Source organism: Oryctolagus cuniculus, chromosome 15, assembly GCF_051225735.1.
Source record: "Oryctolagus cuniculus isolate XC-2025 breed Fujian yellow rabbit chromosome 15, ASM5122573v1, whole genome shotgun sequence".
NCBI lineage: Eukaryota > Metazoa > Chordata > Mammalia > Lagomorpha > Leporidae > Oryctolagus > Oryctolagus cuniculus.
This window is the reverse complement of record NC_142881.1, coordinates 5,516,329-5,532,056: the sequence shown is the minus strand read 5'-3', so window position 1 is coordinate 5,532,056 and position 15,728 is coordinate 5,516,329. Positions and strand designations below refer to the sequence as shown.

The 15,728-nt window shown below is 55.4% G+C and overlaps 1 protein-coding gene across 1 annotated transcript in view; it reads right to left on the bottom strand.

Moving 5' to 3' along the window:
• Positions 1-15,728, bottom strand: part of ADAM12 (ADAM metallopeptidase domain 12) — a 319,692-nt gene that overhangs the window by 80,266 nt on the left and 223,698 nt on the right. Inside the window, exons 6-8 of the mRNA XM_008274835.5 lie at positions 15,043-15,217; positions 7,454-7,519; positions 6,318-6,389 (exon numbers count right to left, since the gene is read on the bottom strand). Of these exons, the coding sequence (XP_008273057.3) occupies positions 6,318-6,389; positions 7,454-7,519; positions 15,043-15,217 (313 nt within the window). The remainder of the gene's footprint in view (positions 1-6,317; positions 6,390-7,453; positions 7,520-15,042; positions 15,218-15,728) is intronic.

The window sequence follows — 15,728 nt, the reverse complement described above, 5'->3', positions numbered from 1 at the left end:
GGCCTCTCCACGCGCGTGATTGGCTGCAGCCTTGGGGAGGTGACGTTGTCAGCTGCATCGTGTACAGAGGTGACAGGGGTGACAATCAGGGCCCCTCTGCCCATGTCAGCACCAGCCTGCTGAGAGGCGGCCTCAGGGTCAGATCCCCTGCCGGGCTTCAGGGCTGTCACCGTGAAGGGACACGAGGTTGGCCAGCCAGGAGCACCGTTTGGAAGCAGGGACCAGCCTGCCTGCTCACTTATCTCCCAGCTTTTCATAGTAATGCCGGGCTCTCTAACCACATCCTCACAACAGGCTTCACACCTAGAGTGTAACACACAATGTCCCCTCTCCAAAAGGAGTGCCACCGCCAACTGTGACATGTGCTGAGCTTATCTCCAGTCATCAGCCACCACCCCTCCACTGCCTGCTCTGCATGCCCTGGCGACCGACCAGTCCCTTTTGGTTTGTCCTAATAACACCGCTGTGTCCTGGGCATGGTGCTAAGGGGCTCCTATGCCGTTGCTCAGCCCTCCAAACAACTCTGAGTTCAGAACTATTCCTAGTCTCCTTGAGGCTTGGAGAGCCTGGTTATGTTCTCCAGGCCACAGCAGCATGGCTGCGTCTGGGCACAGGCACGCTGATCTAGTGATGGTACCACTCCCGGGCCAGAGCTGAGCCCCTCCCACAAGGGCCAACTGTGACCTCAGTCCTGGAGAGAAGTACCCGGTCCTGTGAAGGACCCAGAGAGCGTGGCAGCTGCCTTCCTGGCTTAGGAGTCCCGGCCTGGACGTGGACACAGCTGCAGGCCCAGCCGAATGAATCCCCCTATTTCCGTAAGCAGCCCGTATTTTCCCAGCTCCTGCCGGGGACTGGGCTTGGCACCAGCAGGGGATCAAAGACTGGGGACCTTTGTCCTTGCTCTTGCCCTGCAGGTGACCAGGATACCTCCGCATTACTCCAGGGAATTCCGACCCAAGCAATGGCTCAAACAGGAAATACTGCCCTGGAGGGATTCAGGAAGACTTTCTGGAAGATGTGGATCTGAAATGAGGGGTGGAATCCCCTGGAGTCCGGAGGGAAGTGCCTCCTTCAGGACACACCCAGGGGAGGACAGGAGATGGATGTGGGGGCGGACACACCCAGGGGAGGACGGGAGGTGGACACGGGGGCGGAAACACCCAGGGGAGGACAGGAGATGGACACGGGGAGGGACACACCCAGGGGAGGACGGGAGATGGATGTGGGGGCGGACACACCCAGGGGAGGACGGGAGATGGACATGGGGGTGGACACACCCAGGGGAGGACGGGAGATGGACACGGGGAGGGACACACCCAGGGGAGGACAGGAGATGGACACGGGGGTGGACACACCCAGGGGAGGACAGGAGATGGACACGGGGAGGGACACACCCAGGGGAGGACAGGAGATGGACACGGGGAGGGACACACCCAGGGGAGGACAGGAGATGGACACGGGGAGGGACACACCCAGGGGAGGACAGGAGATGGACACGGGGGTGGACACACCCAGGGGAGGACAGGAGACGGACACAGGGAGGGACATACCCAGGGGAGGATAGGAGATGGACACGGGGAGGGACACACCCAGGGGAGGACAGGAGATGGACACGGGGAGGGACACACCCGGGGGGGAGGACAGGAGATGGACACAGGGGTGGACACAACCAGGGGAAGACAGGAGACGGACATGGGGAGGGGCACACCCAGGGGAAGACAGGAGACGGACGTGGGGACGGGCACACCCAGGGGAGGACAGGAGATGGACACAGGGGTGGACACACCCAGGGAAATTAGTGCCCAGGAGATGAGTGCTTTTAGAAGGATGTCAGCGGGGTTCAACTTGCAAGAATTGATAGCTGGTGCTGGGTTCTTTTTATTATTTAGTTAACTATTTATCTGAGAGGCAGAGATACAGATTGAGACACAGAGGGGAGACAGCGCCCATCTACCAGTGGACAGCGTCCATCCCAAATGCCTGCAGCAGCCAGGGCTGGCCCGGGCGGACGCCAGGAGCTGACAGCACAATCCAAGTCTCCTCCGTGGGTGGCGGTGACCCAACCCCTGTAGCCACGGCTGCTGCTTCCCAGTGTCTGCGTGAACAGGAAGCCGAAGTCGGGAGCTGCAGCCAGGCTGCAAAACCAGGCACACGGCTGGGGACGAGGGCATCTTAGCTGACGGGGCCAAAGCTGACCCAGGGCTAGGCGTTTAATGAGCCAGGATGGACTGGAGCGAAAGCTTAGAGATGGAGCTCTTGGAACCTCCGCCTTCACGGGCAATGCTCTGCGGCTCCTGGGGGAATCGAACCAGGACTTGGGAAAGCGTCTCTGAATTTGGCCGAGTGTCAGACACACGTTCCTGGTTCTGCTTGTGGGGGAGGCGGGGGCTTTCCTGATCATTTCAGAGTGTCCCCTTTGTCACTAATCACTTCTCTGTCTTCTACCCAGGGAGGTTCTTCCTCTTCGAGTCAGCACAGCCAAGCGCTTATTAATTCAGAATGGCCCAGGAGAGCCAAGATGTCAGCAAATGAGGACGTGGCCACCAGGACAGTCACTGTTTTCTGGCCTGAGACACTCCCACGGGTAGAATTGCAAAACTGCCATTTGGAACACTTAAGAGAGCCAAGGGTCACCGGTCACCAGACGTGGCAGCAGGGACTCCTAAGGGCCTGGGCAGCCCCCCAGGGTCTTGGGGGTCTGCTGGGGGCTGACAGGGTCGTCCGGGCTGGATGTGTCAGAAACATGAGAACAGCCACTCTGGAAACGTCACGGAGCCCACCAGCATTTGTCTCTACACGGCATTCTTTAATTACCAGTGCAAGTTATTAATAAGCCCCCAGTTGCTCGTTTTTGGTTTTGCAAACTGAAGCAAGGGATGACCCAGAATAACACGTAAATAAACAATCGCAGAGAGACAATAGCAGCACTTAAACAAATGATGTTTCAGGGGCTGGCGCTGTGACGTAGCGGGTTAAGTCTCTTCCTGCAGTGCCTGCATCCCACAGTGGGCACTGGTTCGAGTCCCGGCTGCTCCAGTTCCAATCCAGCTCCCTGCTATGGCTTGGGAAAGCAGCAGAAGATGGCCCAAGTCCCTGGGCCCCTGCACCCACGAGGGAGACATGGATGAAGCTCCTGGCTCCTGGCTTTAACCTGGCCCAGCCCTAACCATTGCGGCCATTTGGGGAATGAACCAGCAGATGGAAGATCGATCTCTCTCTCTCTCTCTCTCTCTCCCTTTCAAATAAAATAAATAAATCTTTTTAAAAAATGGTGTTCCAGCCATTTCCAGTCTGAGTTTAATATGGTTCATTGTCCCTTTTATTTCTGGGACCTGAGATGAACTTGCATTCTCTACTTCTGTGCCATTGGAGGACAGGCAGAGACCTGCCGGGCAACTGACCCCCCGGCCCACCGGGCAGCCAAGGCTCTAGCACCCAAATCTGCCCGTGTCTCTGGTAGTCAGGGTGTCTCAGTCCCGCCTGACACTGGAATCATAAGGCGGCCCTGGAATCTCCTGTGCCCAGGCCCCACCCAGGCCAATCAAATCAGAATCCCTGGGCTGGGTTGGCATCGAGGCACAGTGAGCTAAGCTGTCGCCCGCAGCCGGGCATCTGCTTCCAATCCAGATCCTGTGCCTGGGAGAGCAGCAGGCAGTGGCCAAGTGCACGGGCCTCTGCCAGTCACATGGGAGCCCAGATGGAGCTCCAGGCTCCGGCCTTTGGTCTGGAGCAGCCCCATTTGTGGAAAGAACCAGTGGACGGAAGGTATCTTTCTTTCTCTCACTCTCCCCTTCAAATGAATAAATAATACCTTTAAAAAAAAAGAATCCCTGGGCAGAGACTTGAGAATTGGTTTTTAAAAATCATCATTTAAATCAGGGGTGGGGAACCATTTTTTCTGCCAAGGGTCGTTTGGATATTTATAACATCATCTGTGGACCATACAAAATTATCAACGTAAAAATTAGCCTGCTGTAGATTTATTGAATTTCAGGTCTCGCCTGCTGGGCCATGCCAGATGATTTCACAGGCCGTGTATGGACCATGGGCCAGATGTTTCCCATCCCTGATTTAAGCAAACAAACAAGCAAAGACCCCAGGGGATTCTGATGCCTGGACAGAGATGCACCTCTCACTCCGCCATCACCCTTGATCCGCCCCGACCCGCCCTTCACCTGCCTGTTCCAGGAGAACTGGCCCTGTGCCCGCAGTCTTCTGTGTCCACTTGACTTGGGGACACAGCTTAATGCTTCAGCAAGCAAGGCGTGCCTGGGGAACGGCGTCCAGGGTACCGGGGGCCATCTGTGTTCATCCGACTTTCACGGAGTTCCAGGCAGCCGGAGCCTCTCCCTGAGTGCCAAGCCCTGATCTACACCTGCTCAGAGTGCCTGGTGAAACCCCTCCTACTCCAGTTCCTTCGGGGTGGCAGGCAGCATCTTCCAGCCACCCTGCAGCATGAACCTCACGGCCGTTGGGACTTTCACTGTCTCTCATCCTCTGCTTCTGTCTGGCACAGGGTCCTGGACTCACGGAAGGTGAGCAGATCCGGGACAAGGGCCCCAGTGGGGTTAGAAGGCTCATTTCTGGGTCTGACCTCGCAAGCGCAGCTCCTTCTGCTATATACGGGAAAAACCCCACCTGCGCGAGCTCTCACAGCCGAGCTTACGGTACCTGCTAAAAACACTTCCCAGTAGCCCCGTCCCTTTAAATGCCTCTAAATTCTCATCTTTGCCGCATCCCCGCTCCCACTGCCCTGGGTCCAGCTTTCTCATTTCTCTGCAGCAGGCTCCTAGCAGCCCCCTTTCTTTGGTTGCTCCATCGTCCGCGCGAGCTGCAGGGATGTCTCTGAGGAGTCCTGAGCGTCCCTGCCCTGCTCAGAAGACAGTCCCCTGGCTCTCCAGCGACTGCTCAGCAGAGCCAAGATGCCTCTGGAGGGCACGGGGGGCCCGGGGCAGCCTCATCTCTTCCTGCCCTCCCTGCATGTGCGTGTACTCACCCTCAAACATGAGCATGTACACACGTGCACGGGGACACACATGCACTGACTGCGCCACATGCACTGGCTGCACATGCAGGACACACAGACACGTGTGCATGCGTTCATGCGAGGATATGAGCACATGTGCACACACGCACACGCAGCACAGGTGTGCATGCATACATGAACACGTGTATGTGCACAAGGACACAATGCATTGGACACACGTCCATGCATTCAACCATAAACATGAGCATGTGTGAACACACGCAGTGCACATACATACGTGTGCATGTATTCACATGTGAACACAAGCATGTGTAGCATACAAATACACATGCAGTCATGAATTTTATGTCCATATATAGGAACATACATGTATGCAGGTGGACACACACACACACTCCCTTCTGTCATAAGAAGCTACTGGCCACATCCGGATTTGTGGGGAGCGAGCCAAGGCCTCTCCTGCTCTCTGCTGGTGAGACTGCACTCACCTCCCGGGGCTCCCTCCCTGCAAAGCCTCCCTGATCCCCGGACGGAGTAAGGGTCCTCCCCTGCTTCCCCACAGCCCCCTGCTCAGAGCACTGATCTAGTTCCTGCTCCCCTCGGAAGGGAGGGACCACAACGGCTTCATCCTGAATTCTGGACGCGCACTGCTGGGACGGTGCAGAAGGCCCATGGAACCGGAGGTGAATTTGCCTCCATTTTTCTGTATACATAGAAAACTGCTGGACTACGACAGGATTGCCAGAAACACGGCTCCGGCACAGCTCCCTCGCAAACACGCTGTGCACAACGTGGCCGCTTCAGAGGTCCCTGCTGTGAAAGGCCCAGCAAGGACCTGGTCCTTCATTCTTCTTACGCTGCTCCCCTGCCCCTTTTCCCTCCCCAGGCAGGAGGCCCAGTGCCGCTGCAAAGCTGTGGTGGCTCTGGGACAGTGGTGGCCAGCCACGCTGCCCCTGAGAATTACAAGGGAGCTCTGAACAAGCTGACGACCGACTCCACCCACCGCCGAGGCACACGGGCACCAATGCCGCTGAGAGCTCCCCTGGCACGCTGGATGCACCCTGCGGGGGCTCTGGGATCTAACTGCGGAGTCCAACGTCCCCTCAGACCGGAACTCTGTTCAGAAGGGAGCCGGGAGCAAGCTGTGTCCCCCAGGCCACTGCAGTCCAGAAGCTGCCCTGGACCAGGGAATCACAAGCTCAGAGGACAGCCAGCCCCGAGTTCCAATCCAGCACCCAGAGGTCTCCCTGCTGTCAGTGAGGTGTGCCTCGTCCTCCCGACCTCACCTCCAAACACTCTGAGTGATTTCATTGCTCCAAAAAGAGCTTACCTTGTCAACGTGGTTAGCGATCTCTATTAATCGCTGCTTAACTTTCTCCAGATCTTTTCCTTGTCTCTGAAACTTAACAATTCCAAATGTCAGCATTAATAATGACAAGAACATCAATCAACCTCAACATCCCAGGTGCTGGAAACATGCGGTCCGGGGCTCTCACACAAGCCCCAGGGACACGCGCGCGTGGTTCTCTGTGAAGTGAGCGTGCAGCCAGCGGGGCGCTCTCCCCGCCTGGGGACTCCAGCAACTTCGCCCATGCCAAGGACTCCAAGGGAGCAACTGGTGTGCTTCTCCCAGCCTCGTCCATGGCGGAGGCGGGGACACGTTTTGGCAAAGAGAAAACGGGCGAGAGGGAAGTCCAAAGCCGTTTCTCATATCATCAACTTGACTTTAACTGTGGAGAAATTTTCTTTATACTTGTTTTTAAGAATCAGATAGCCAAAGGAACACAAGTCCGTGGCAACATGTCAAAGAGCACGGAGGAGAATGGATAGTGTTACTGAATTCCCCATCGTCTCCTCTGATCCCAACTTCCAGAATGGGAGGAGGTCTTGGAGAAATTACCAAGCCATTGCCTTCACGGGTGTTGAACAGATCTACAAAAGGATGTTACTTAATTCACAATATGTCAATGAGCACTGACTACATACAGGGAAGATAAATTATTTGAAAGAAAAAAATAGAACTAACGTGGAATCAGGCCCCACCACAGAGGGGAGGGTTGTTTTTGTGTCTACAGTTTTTCTTTTTCATTCACTCACTTTGGTTTAAGAAGTAGTAAACATTTAAAAAGCTGAACGTTCGTTCCCCCAAACATTCTGGCATAAAATCTAGAGCCACGCCCGCAGTTCCCGGAGGTGAGCTCCTGTTCGGAGAGCAAAGCTACCCAGCAACACTGGCTTTTGTTTTTTTTTTTTATTTTCTCCTTCTGAAGAATTTGCTTTCCTTTCACAATAATAGACAACATTTTGACATTTTCTGTCTTATAAAATCAGAAAGCCACTCTCTCCGTGAGTTCTTCCCAGCGCGTTTAAGCGCACGTAGAAGCCAGGGCTCATTAAAGCAAGCTAAACATTCCCACCACCGCTTTTTAAAAAAGCCACTCTGCTGGGAAATTCCAAAGCTCTCACCTCTCGGTTGTCTGCCACGATGACCAGCTCCACGTACTTGGTCGTCCGGAGCGTCTCTCTTTTATGCTGTCGAAAGTGAACACGAGGTTAACTCCTGTCTGGGCCTCCCAGAGCCCTGTCACCAAGTGTCAATCCCGCCACATGAAGCCGAGCGTCCGTCCCCGGCAGCCCGGGGCTGCTGGGCCTGCCTTCCATCTGGAAGTTGGCCCCTGACCCCAGTAATTCCTTCGTGAGGCCCCCTCCACTCGAGTGACCCATTTCCATTGCCCGCGGGAAATCCTGCAGGAGCTTAGCTTTGCTGCTGAGCCACCCCTTACAGCAAGAGGAAAAGTCAAGATCCTCATTAAACAAACGAACCCATCAACAAACAAGCCCAGAGCTCTCTCTGGGGCACGGCCAGCCGGCGACGGTCCACGAGAGCTCGCGCGGGGCGCATCTGAAGATCATTAAAGACGGAACGCAGCGTGTCACAGTGTGGCCGGGGCCCTGGCGCCCCAACCGTACCGTTTAGTGACTTGAGAGAGGGTGCGGGAATACACTGGGAATGGGGACCTCCGGAGCCCGCGCCGGGGAGCCCGCTTCTGGCAGCCGATTGGGGGCTGCGGGCTGCAGGGAGGATCCCAGCCCGGTGATGAACGGAGTGGCTGGGAAAGGGTGTTCAGAGGAAGAAGAGGAAGAGGCAGAAGGAACAGTGCAGGAGAATAGCCCGGCTCTGCCCCTGCCTCCGGAGAATGGGGCGTCGGCGAGGGGGAAGTGACTGAGAAGGAAACAGGCTGGAGAGAAGATGCTGGCCACCCAGACAGACACGCAGCCCAGGAACTGGGTGCCATTCCGTCCAGCGGCCTCCAAAGGCGTCCACGTGTCCCGAGAACACCCGGGGGAGTCCCAGAGGCACTGTAAGGAGAAATAAAGCCACCATGGGGGGTGGGCCCCGGAAGCAACCATGAAAGACAAGCGGCAAAGCTCCTGTCTGCAGTGCAGGGCGGCGGGACAGGGAGGAGTCCCTGGATTCGGTCCTCGCTTTCAGAGCGAGCGGCTGACACACGCTTGACTTTGCAACTTGGCGTGCGTGCGTCTCCCAGGCTCTCTCTGGGACAAAAGCCGCGAGGACGGACGCAGGCGCTGAATCAGGTTTCCAGGCACAGAATCCTGGGGGAAACATCTTTTACCAAACCAACCCCCGCCAGGCCGGGATCCTCCAAACGGATTTTTACAGAACAGTGTTTGTCTTCGGGCCGGCGACCAGTCCACCGCCCGACTGCCCTGAGTCATGAACTGAGGCGTCCCAGAGGAAACCTGGAGCCTCCTGGGGGCGGGGGGCCGAGGTTCCCCGAAAGGCGCACTTGCTCCCACGTCCACGGCGTTGCGAGGGGAAACAGAACTCTGTAAGCTCCGCTGTCAGGATGCTTCGTGGTCCTAACCCTGGACCCACGGGTATACAGGATACCAGTCGCCCCCAGATGTGGAGACCTGGCCCTGTCTCCTTGCCCAAGGCCGAAAGACGTGCACCTCTCTCTCTCTGGCTCAGGAATCGCAGATTCACCACGAACAAATCTGGCTAATTATGCAGAAAAACAAATACAGCTCCAGAAATGGAAAACTAAGTGCAACCTCCCATTGAAAAATACAGAGAGGTCTCTGGCTGCTCGGACTGCGCATGCCTGAAATAAACAACCCAGGATCCTTCCAGTTGGCCTCCGATCCTCATTTAGAAAACACACAACTCCAGATAATGCAAACACACACACACAGGCACGAGCTTCCTGTCTCTGCCGGTTCCAGAGCACTCGGAATCTTCCCCTGAATCCGGAGCAGTGCACGTTCAGAGAGAAGCTAACCACAGAATAATAAGGCGGCACAGGGGAGCGGCCGGCTCCCGGCCAGGGGGTCTACTCTCCGCCGGCGGCCCGCACAGGCAAAGGCTTCGGTTACCCCCACGTGACTTCCACCTAGCCGGGCTGTCCAGCTGTGACAGATGATTATTTTCAATTTGTGATATGGAAACCAATGTTTGAAACTGGCTGCTGGACTGGATTTTCCTTTCTCGGGCTTATGGAACAAGAGCCCGTTCCCAGACAGCAACCGAAGCCGCTGAGAACGGCCCAACGGTTCTGCTTCCAGGGGGAAGCCGAGGCGTGCTCAGAGTGCTGCCGCCAGGAGGCCGCTTCCTGGGCCTCTTAAAGTCATCCCGGCCCAGGTCCCAGCGCAGGGCCGCCGCCCAGCCAGCCTGCAGGGAGGGGCCTGGCGTGGGGGAGCACAGCTGTCGCACTGGGCCAGGCCAGCTGAGACCCGGGTCCTGACACATTCTCCTCACAGTGATTTCCTGACAGGGCAGCCATGCGTCTGCAGCGAGCGAGCCCCGTGGCTTCTGCTCTGTGCACCCCGTGGCTTCTGCTCTGTGCACCCCCTGGCTCGTGCTCTGTGCACCCCCTGGCTCAGCTCTGTGCACCCTGTGGTTCGTGCTGTGTTGGATGTTGGGGATGGACCGAAAACCCAAGGTTACTGCCCTGGGGAGGCCCACATTTCCACCTGGGGGTTAGGAGAAGGCTGATGATGCGGTAGCAGAAGCAAAGCCACCTGTGAAACGGACAGACGGGATTCGGAACAAAGATTGGGGGAGGGGTGAAGGGGTTATGTCAGCTGAAGGCTGAGCAGGTACGTGTGGAACACGTGGTGGGAAGAGCATTGTAGCCGGTGGAACAGCAACAGTGGAAGTCCTGATGCTGGGAGGAGCAGGGGAAGAATGGGTGAGCTGAAGACGGGGCCGGGGCCCTGGGGCACCCTCAGCTAGAGGCGGAATGAGCAGCTCATCTCCTGAGAGCCCTGGAAGCACTTGAAGGTGAGATTTCTAAACCTCTCCCTGGCTGCCAGGGGACTGGAACCTGGGAGAGCAGTGGGGGGCTTCGCTAGGGCCATGCTGTGACAGTGGGTGTGGCAAACACATTCAAGCCAGGTGAGACGTAGCCAGGCCCCGTCCAACCACAAGAACCAGGACCCAGGGCCCCGGGCCCCTGGCTCGGCAGCTGCAGGACCAGCATCAGAAGTCTGGCTCGTCCTCTGCCCAGCCCGGCAGTCATGGTCAGCTCGGCTCGTCCTCTGCCCAGCCCAGCAGTCACGGTCAGCTCCAGCTCCACGCGTGGGCTCCCAGGTCCCGCTGTGAGTACCTGGAAGCTGCACCCTGTTCACACAGCAGTGTGGTGCACACCACGCATCAGGGACTTGCATGTGCACGACGTGCACGGAGCACACCGCATGACACACGGCCCCTGACACCTGCTAACAGCCAGCCTGGCGGAATCAACCACAATGGGAAAATGCTGGAACACGGGGCTGAATCTGATGGGCTGGGCACTACCAGGGACAAAGGGGCGCTACTGAAAATGCACCAGACCACCCAGGGCCCACCAGACCACTGTTACTGCTGACCCCGCCCCAACGGAGACCACTGTTACTGCTGACCCCGCCCCAACGGAGACCACTGTTACTGCTGACTCCGCCCCTGCAGCGGGGCTTCCTTGGCCAAGAAAGCTGGGCCTCAACAAGTTGATGCAAACGGAATTAAAAGTTTATTTTTCTAACCCGATTTGGAAATGCATGCCTCGTTTGTTTTTGTATTTTTCTCCGCAATATGTATTTCCCAAGAACTTTGTGGAGACCCGCATGCCATGAGCTGTCTGGAGACACAGCAGCCAACAGCGGGGTTCACCAGGCTCCTGCCTCCCGGTCCTGGGTGGACGCAGATGACCAAGCAAGGGTTTCCTTGCAGGGAGACAGCCACTTTCCTGCCTGCCTTCTAATTATCCGGACCAAGGGAGGAACAATGGTGCGGCCCGTAGTCCCTGAAGAGAGGGTAATTCAGAAGTAATTCACAATCGCCTTTGGGATGCGTTAGGTGATTTTCTCCGGAAGCGCATTTGTCGCTTGCCTTCCTCATGGCTTGCTGAGGCTAAAAATTAGTTTGCATTCTTGGGCGCACAGCAGGCGGGTGGACGGGGGAGGCGGCTGTGCCAGGTGAAGCTACGGGTCTGAGTGCTGCACGCAGCGGAAGGTGGACTGGGTCACTCTGGTCTCCGTGCCCTTCCAGGAACTACTGGGGCTGTCGCTAAAGCCTAATGCAGAGCCTTGTGAAAATGACAAACGGTGGCGCAGGTCTAGATTATAGCGGCTGTGTGCCCTGGGAGGAGATTTACTCCGGATCCCTCTGTGAGGAAAAATGCAAACATCTGCAGAAAATCGCAGCCTCAATCCCATCTCTGCAATAGTTAACACTTGGTGGGGGCAGAACGACGCAGGGAGGAACCACGCTGCATAAACAAGATTGATTAGCTGCGGCAACCTGATTTTTTTTTTTTTTTTTTTTTTTGGTATGAAATCAAAGCAGCCTAAGCAGGGCAGGTGAGTGCTGTCTCCCTCCAAAGTGTGCCTCTCATTTCCATCATGGCGCTATCCAGAGCAATCTTCCGTGTAGCTCCAATTCTGAAGTATTCCACTTATTTGAAAATTATGTTTGGTGCCATTTTCATTACAAACATGCATTTTAAGTCAAGGACATTCTCTCTTCCATAAAACAATCAGCTATTTCCAGAGAGAAGTGCAGAACGGAACTGAATGGCATCCTGCCTTCCCTTTTCAATTTAAAGCTTCATTTACACGTCAATATGCATTATTAACAAAACAACATTGTTATTCAGGCTCTCTGCATTTCTCTACAAGTAAAAATGACTGGAAATTACTGTGACAATCATAGCCCTAGAGAGCTATATGCTTAAAGAATTAAAATGTGCTTGGCACGTACAGATCAAGTTCCTACTTGTAAATGAAATGGCAAACACATTCGAGTATCATTTAAACCGTCAAGTTATAAATCTCATGATGCGGGTATCCTGCATCCGACAAGGGGCACAGCGCAGAGAGCCTGGCAAACAAAATGCAAATGTTCTGCTTGTTTGTGACTGGAAAAGTTACAGCTTAATCACGTCTTATCGAGGTCTGGCACCCAGGGCAAAAGTCTTTGCAGAGCGGAGTTAACAGTCCCCGTGACCCTGACTGGCTCTTCCACCTGTCACTGCAGAGGCGCGGGGCTGGAGGCCCAGGGAGAAAACCCTCCTGGGCTGGTGGCGCCCACAGACGTGTGTGTTTTTCTACTTCTGCGCCCCGGGATTGGGATAGGCATCAGCCTGCCCGACCGGTGTCAATGTCAAGGTCAGCCCGGTACCTACAGGACAATTTTTCCTACTCTCATGATGAGACAGAAAAAGAAAAAAGGTTGCCAGTGTTTGCCAAAGAGAGGCTTGGGAATATCTGAACCAACAGGGCAGCTAGGGCCACGCAAGCACAATGCAGCCCACACCCCTCCCCCAACACACACACTGGACCCAGTGTGCAAGCAGAAGGGAAGAGCCCTCGGCCGGTCAGTCAGGAGCGGCTCAGCAGGGCCCGTGTCCTGGTGCCATGGCTTACACATCCTCCACAAGCATGAGACCCGGATGCTGTTTCAGATCCAGCTCCCTGCTAACGTGCCTGGGAACGCAGAGGAAGGTGGCCTGGGTGCTTGGTCCCCTGCACTCTTGTGGGAGACCTCGATGTAGTTCTAGGTTCCTGACTTTAACCTGGTCCAGCCCCTGACCATTGCAGCCATCCGGGGAGTGAACTAGTAGATGGAAGATCTCTCTCTCTCTCTCTCTAACTCTCCTTTCTATGAAATCAATCAATCTTTAAAAAAAAAAAAAAAAAAAGAGAGCAGCAGTTTAGGGGATGATGAAGTACACTTTAAGAATGGGAAGTCATTTTTTAGGATAACCCTTGTTATTTGAATTTAGGAAAATTATTTATTTATTTATTTATTTATTTATTTATTTTGACAGGCAGAGTGGACAGTGAGAGAGAGAGAGAGAGAGAGAAAGGTCTTCCTTTGCCGTTGGTTCACCCCACAATGGCTGCTGTGGCCGGCACAGCACACTGATCTGAAGCCAGGAGCCAGGTGCTTCTCCTGGTCTCCCATGGGGTGCAGGGCCCAAGCACTTGGGCCATCCTCCACTGCACTCCCTGGCCACAGCAGAGAGCTGGCCTGGAAGAGGGGCAACTGGGACAGAATCGGCACCCTGACCGGGACTAGAACCCGGTGTGCCGGCACCGCAAGGCAGAGGATTAGCCTGGTGAGCTGCGGCGCCGGCCTATTTATTTATTTTTAAAGACTCTTTTTTTATTTGAAAGGTAGAATTACAAAGAGAGAGAAAAGGGAAGAGAGAGAGAGAGAGAGAGGGAGGGAGGAGGGAGGGAGAATCTTCCATCCTTTGGTTCTTTCCCCAAGGCGCTACAGTGGCCAGGGATGGGCTAGACTGAAGCCAGGAGCCAGAAGCTTCATACAGGTCTCCCACAAAGGTGCAGGGGCCCAAGCACGTGGGCCATCCTCTGCTGCTCTCCCAGGTGCATTAGCAGGCGCTGGATTGAAAGCGGAGCAGCCGGGACTTAACCCACATGCAATGCCAGCGTCCCGTGGGCTGCTTCACCTGCTGCGCCACCATGCTGGCCCAGGAAGATGATTTCAAGTGAACCAAGAATAAAATCCATGACCAGCTGAATGTCCAGCAGTGGTCTACTTAGAAAGCTGAGAAAGACAACCCGGAGGAGCCCTGAAGAGCACGCCGCAGACGGTCCAGGCGAGCACGCGTGACAGCCCATCTTTGCTTTTCCTTGCCAACAGAGGAATGGGAAATCAAGAGAGGAAATAAATCAGGAGACATCTGATGACTTCCTGTCTGGCAGTGCCCATCTATCTCAAGGCCTCCGACCACGGGGAGGACCACGGCTGGTCCAGCTCCTGGGTCTCACCACTGCTGGGTGGGGGGGTGGTGCTGCAGGGAGGGAATCTGTGTGCAGCCAGGGCTCCCCAGGCAGCCACACCTGCACTACTGCTGCGAGATGGGTCACGGGAGAAGACGGACGGCGCAGTCAGCCCGAGGGGTCATGGGAGAAGACAGACGGTGCGGTCAGCCCGAGGGGACATGGAGAAGACGGAGTGGTCAGCCCGAGGGGACATGGAGAAGACGGAGTGGTCAGCCCGAGGGGACATGGAGAAGACGGATGGCGTGGTCAGCCCAAGAGGACATGGACGGGTGTCTGCAGTGTGGCCTGGGGTAAGCAAGGCTCACTCCTCACTTTGGTGCCCAAGGCTGCCACCCAGCCCTGCACAAGCAGGTGGCAAACACTGGGTGTCCTGCAGCTCAGCTCACGCCGGGAGCCGGACGGCAGAGCCGACTGTCTGGTGGAGAGCCCTCGGGATGGGCTTTCTCCACCAGGGAGGTCAGGGTGCGTCTTCCCCTCCCGTGCGTGGCGGGGTGCCCACCCTCTGGCGAGACCCCTAGGAAGTTCTCATTGAAGACAGAACAAAGGACGCGGTCCTCCTCTGAGCCTGAGGGTGCCGGTGAGGGGGCTTCGCTGGCCCGGGTGTCACCCCTTCCTGATCAGAGGGGTTTCATCCCCAGGCACAGCACGCAAATGACACAAGATCTCCAGGTGTGTGGCATCAGGGGTCCACCACTCAGGCCCCCAGGCCCCCCAGAAAACACGGAAGGGGGTTTCCCTCCTACCCTTCTTGCTGGCGTCTGGAACAAGCCCTGGGCAGCGAGGTGTGACGAGTTCTGATGCGACCCACAGGTTCCTCCCACGCTCTGCAGGCTCTGAGCTGGGGTTAGCTTGTAGCCACGCGTGGAATTCGTCACCGGTTCCAGGATGTAGGTTTTATTGTCAAACATGATAAGTCCCCTATTGAAAAAGAAGCGAGAAAGAGTAGAAACCTTTGAAGGACAGCTTCTTGTTTATGGCTCAAGGAGAGGGGGGGAATGGAAGGAGAAACACCAAGGCACGTTCAGGTTCTGCGTCTCATCAGATGGTTACACTGATTCATTGTTCACATCTTTTGAAAAGCAAGTCTGAGGTTTTCTTTTTGTTTGAAATATTTTGTGCCAAAGAATAGACTGCATTGTGTCTTTATGTTGTTTGTTTTTTTCTTTTTGTATCTCAAAGACGCACTGCCAGGAGGAACAAACAAGAATGCTTCGTCTGCCGTGACTATATCTGCATTCATTAGCAGAAATAATCCAGAAGTCTTAGGACATTTCTACATCTAGAGTGTGTAGACTGACCAGTCCTATTTTCTATATTTTTGAGCAGATGGACAAAAGGATGAGTATTAATTTTAATTCTTTTGTGTCTTGCTTATTTAACTTGGGGGGAGATGTGGAAATCAGGGAAAAGAGGGAACCAGGAGAACCTC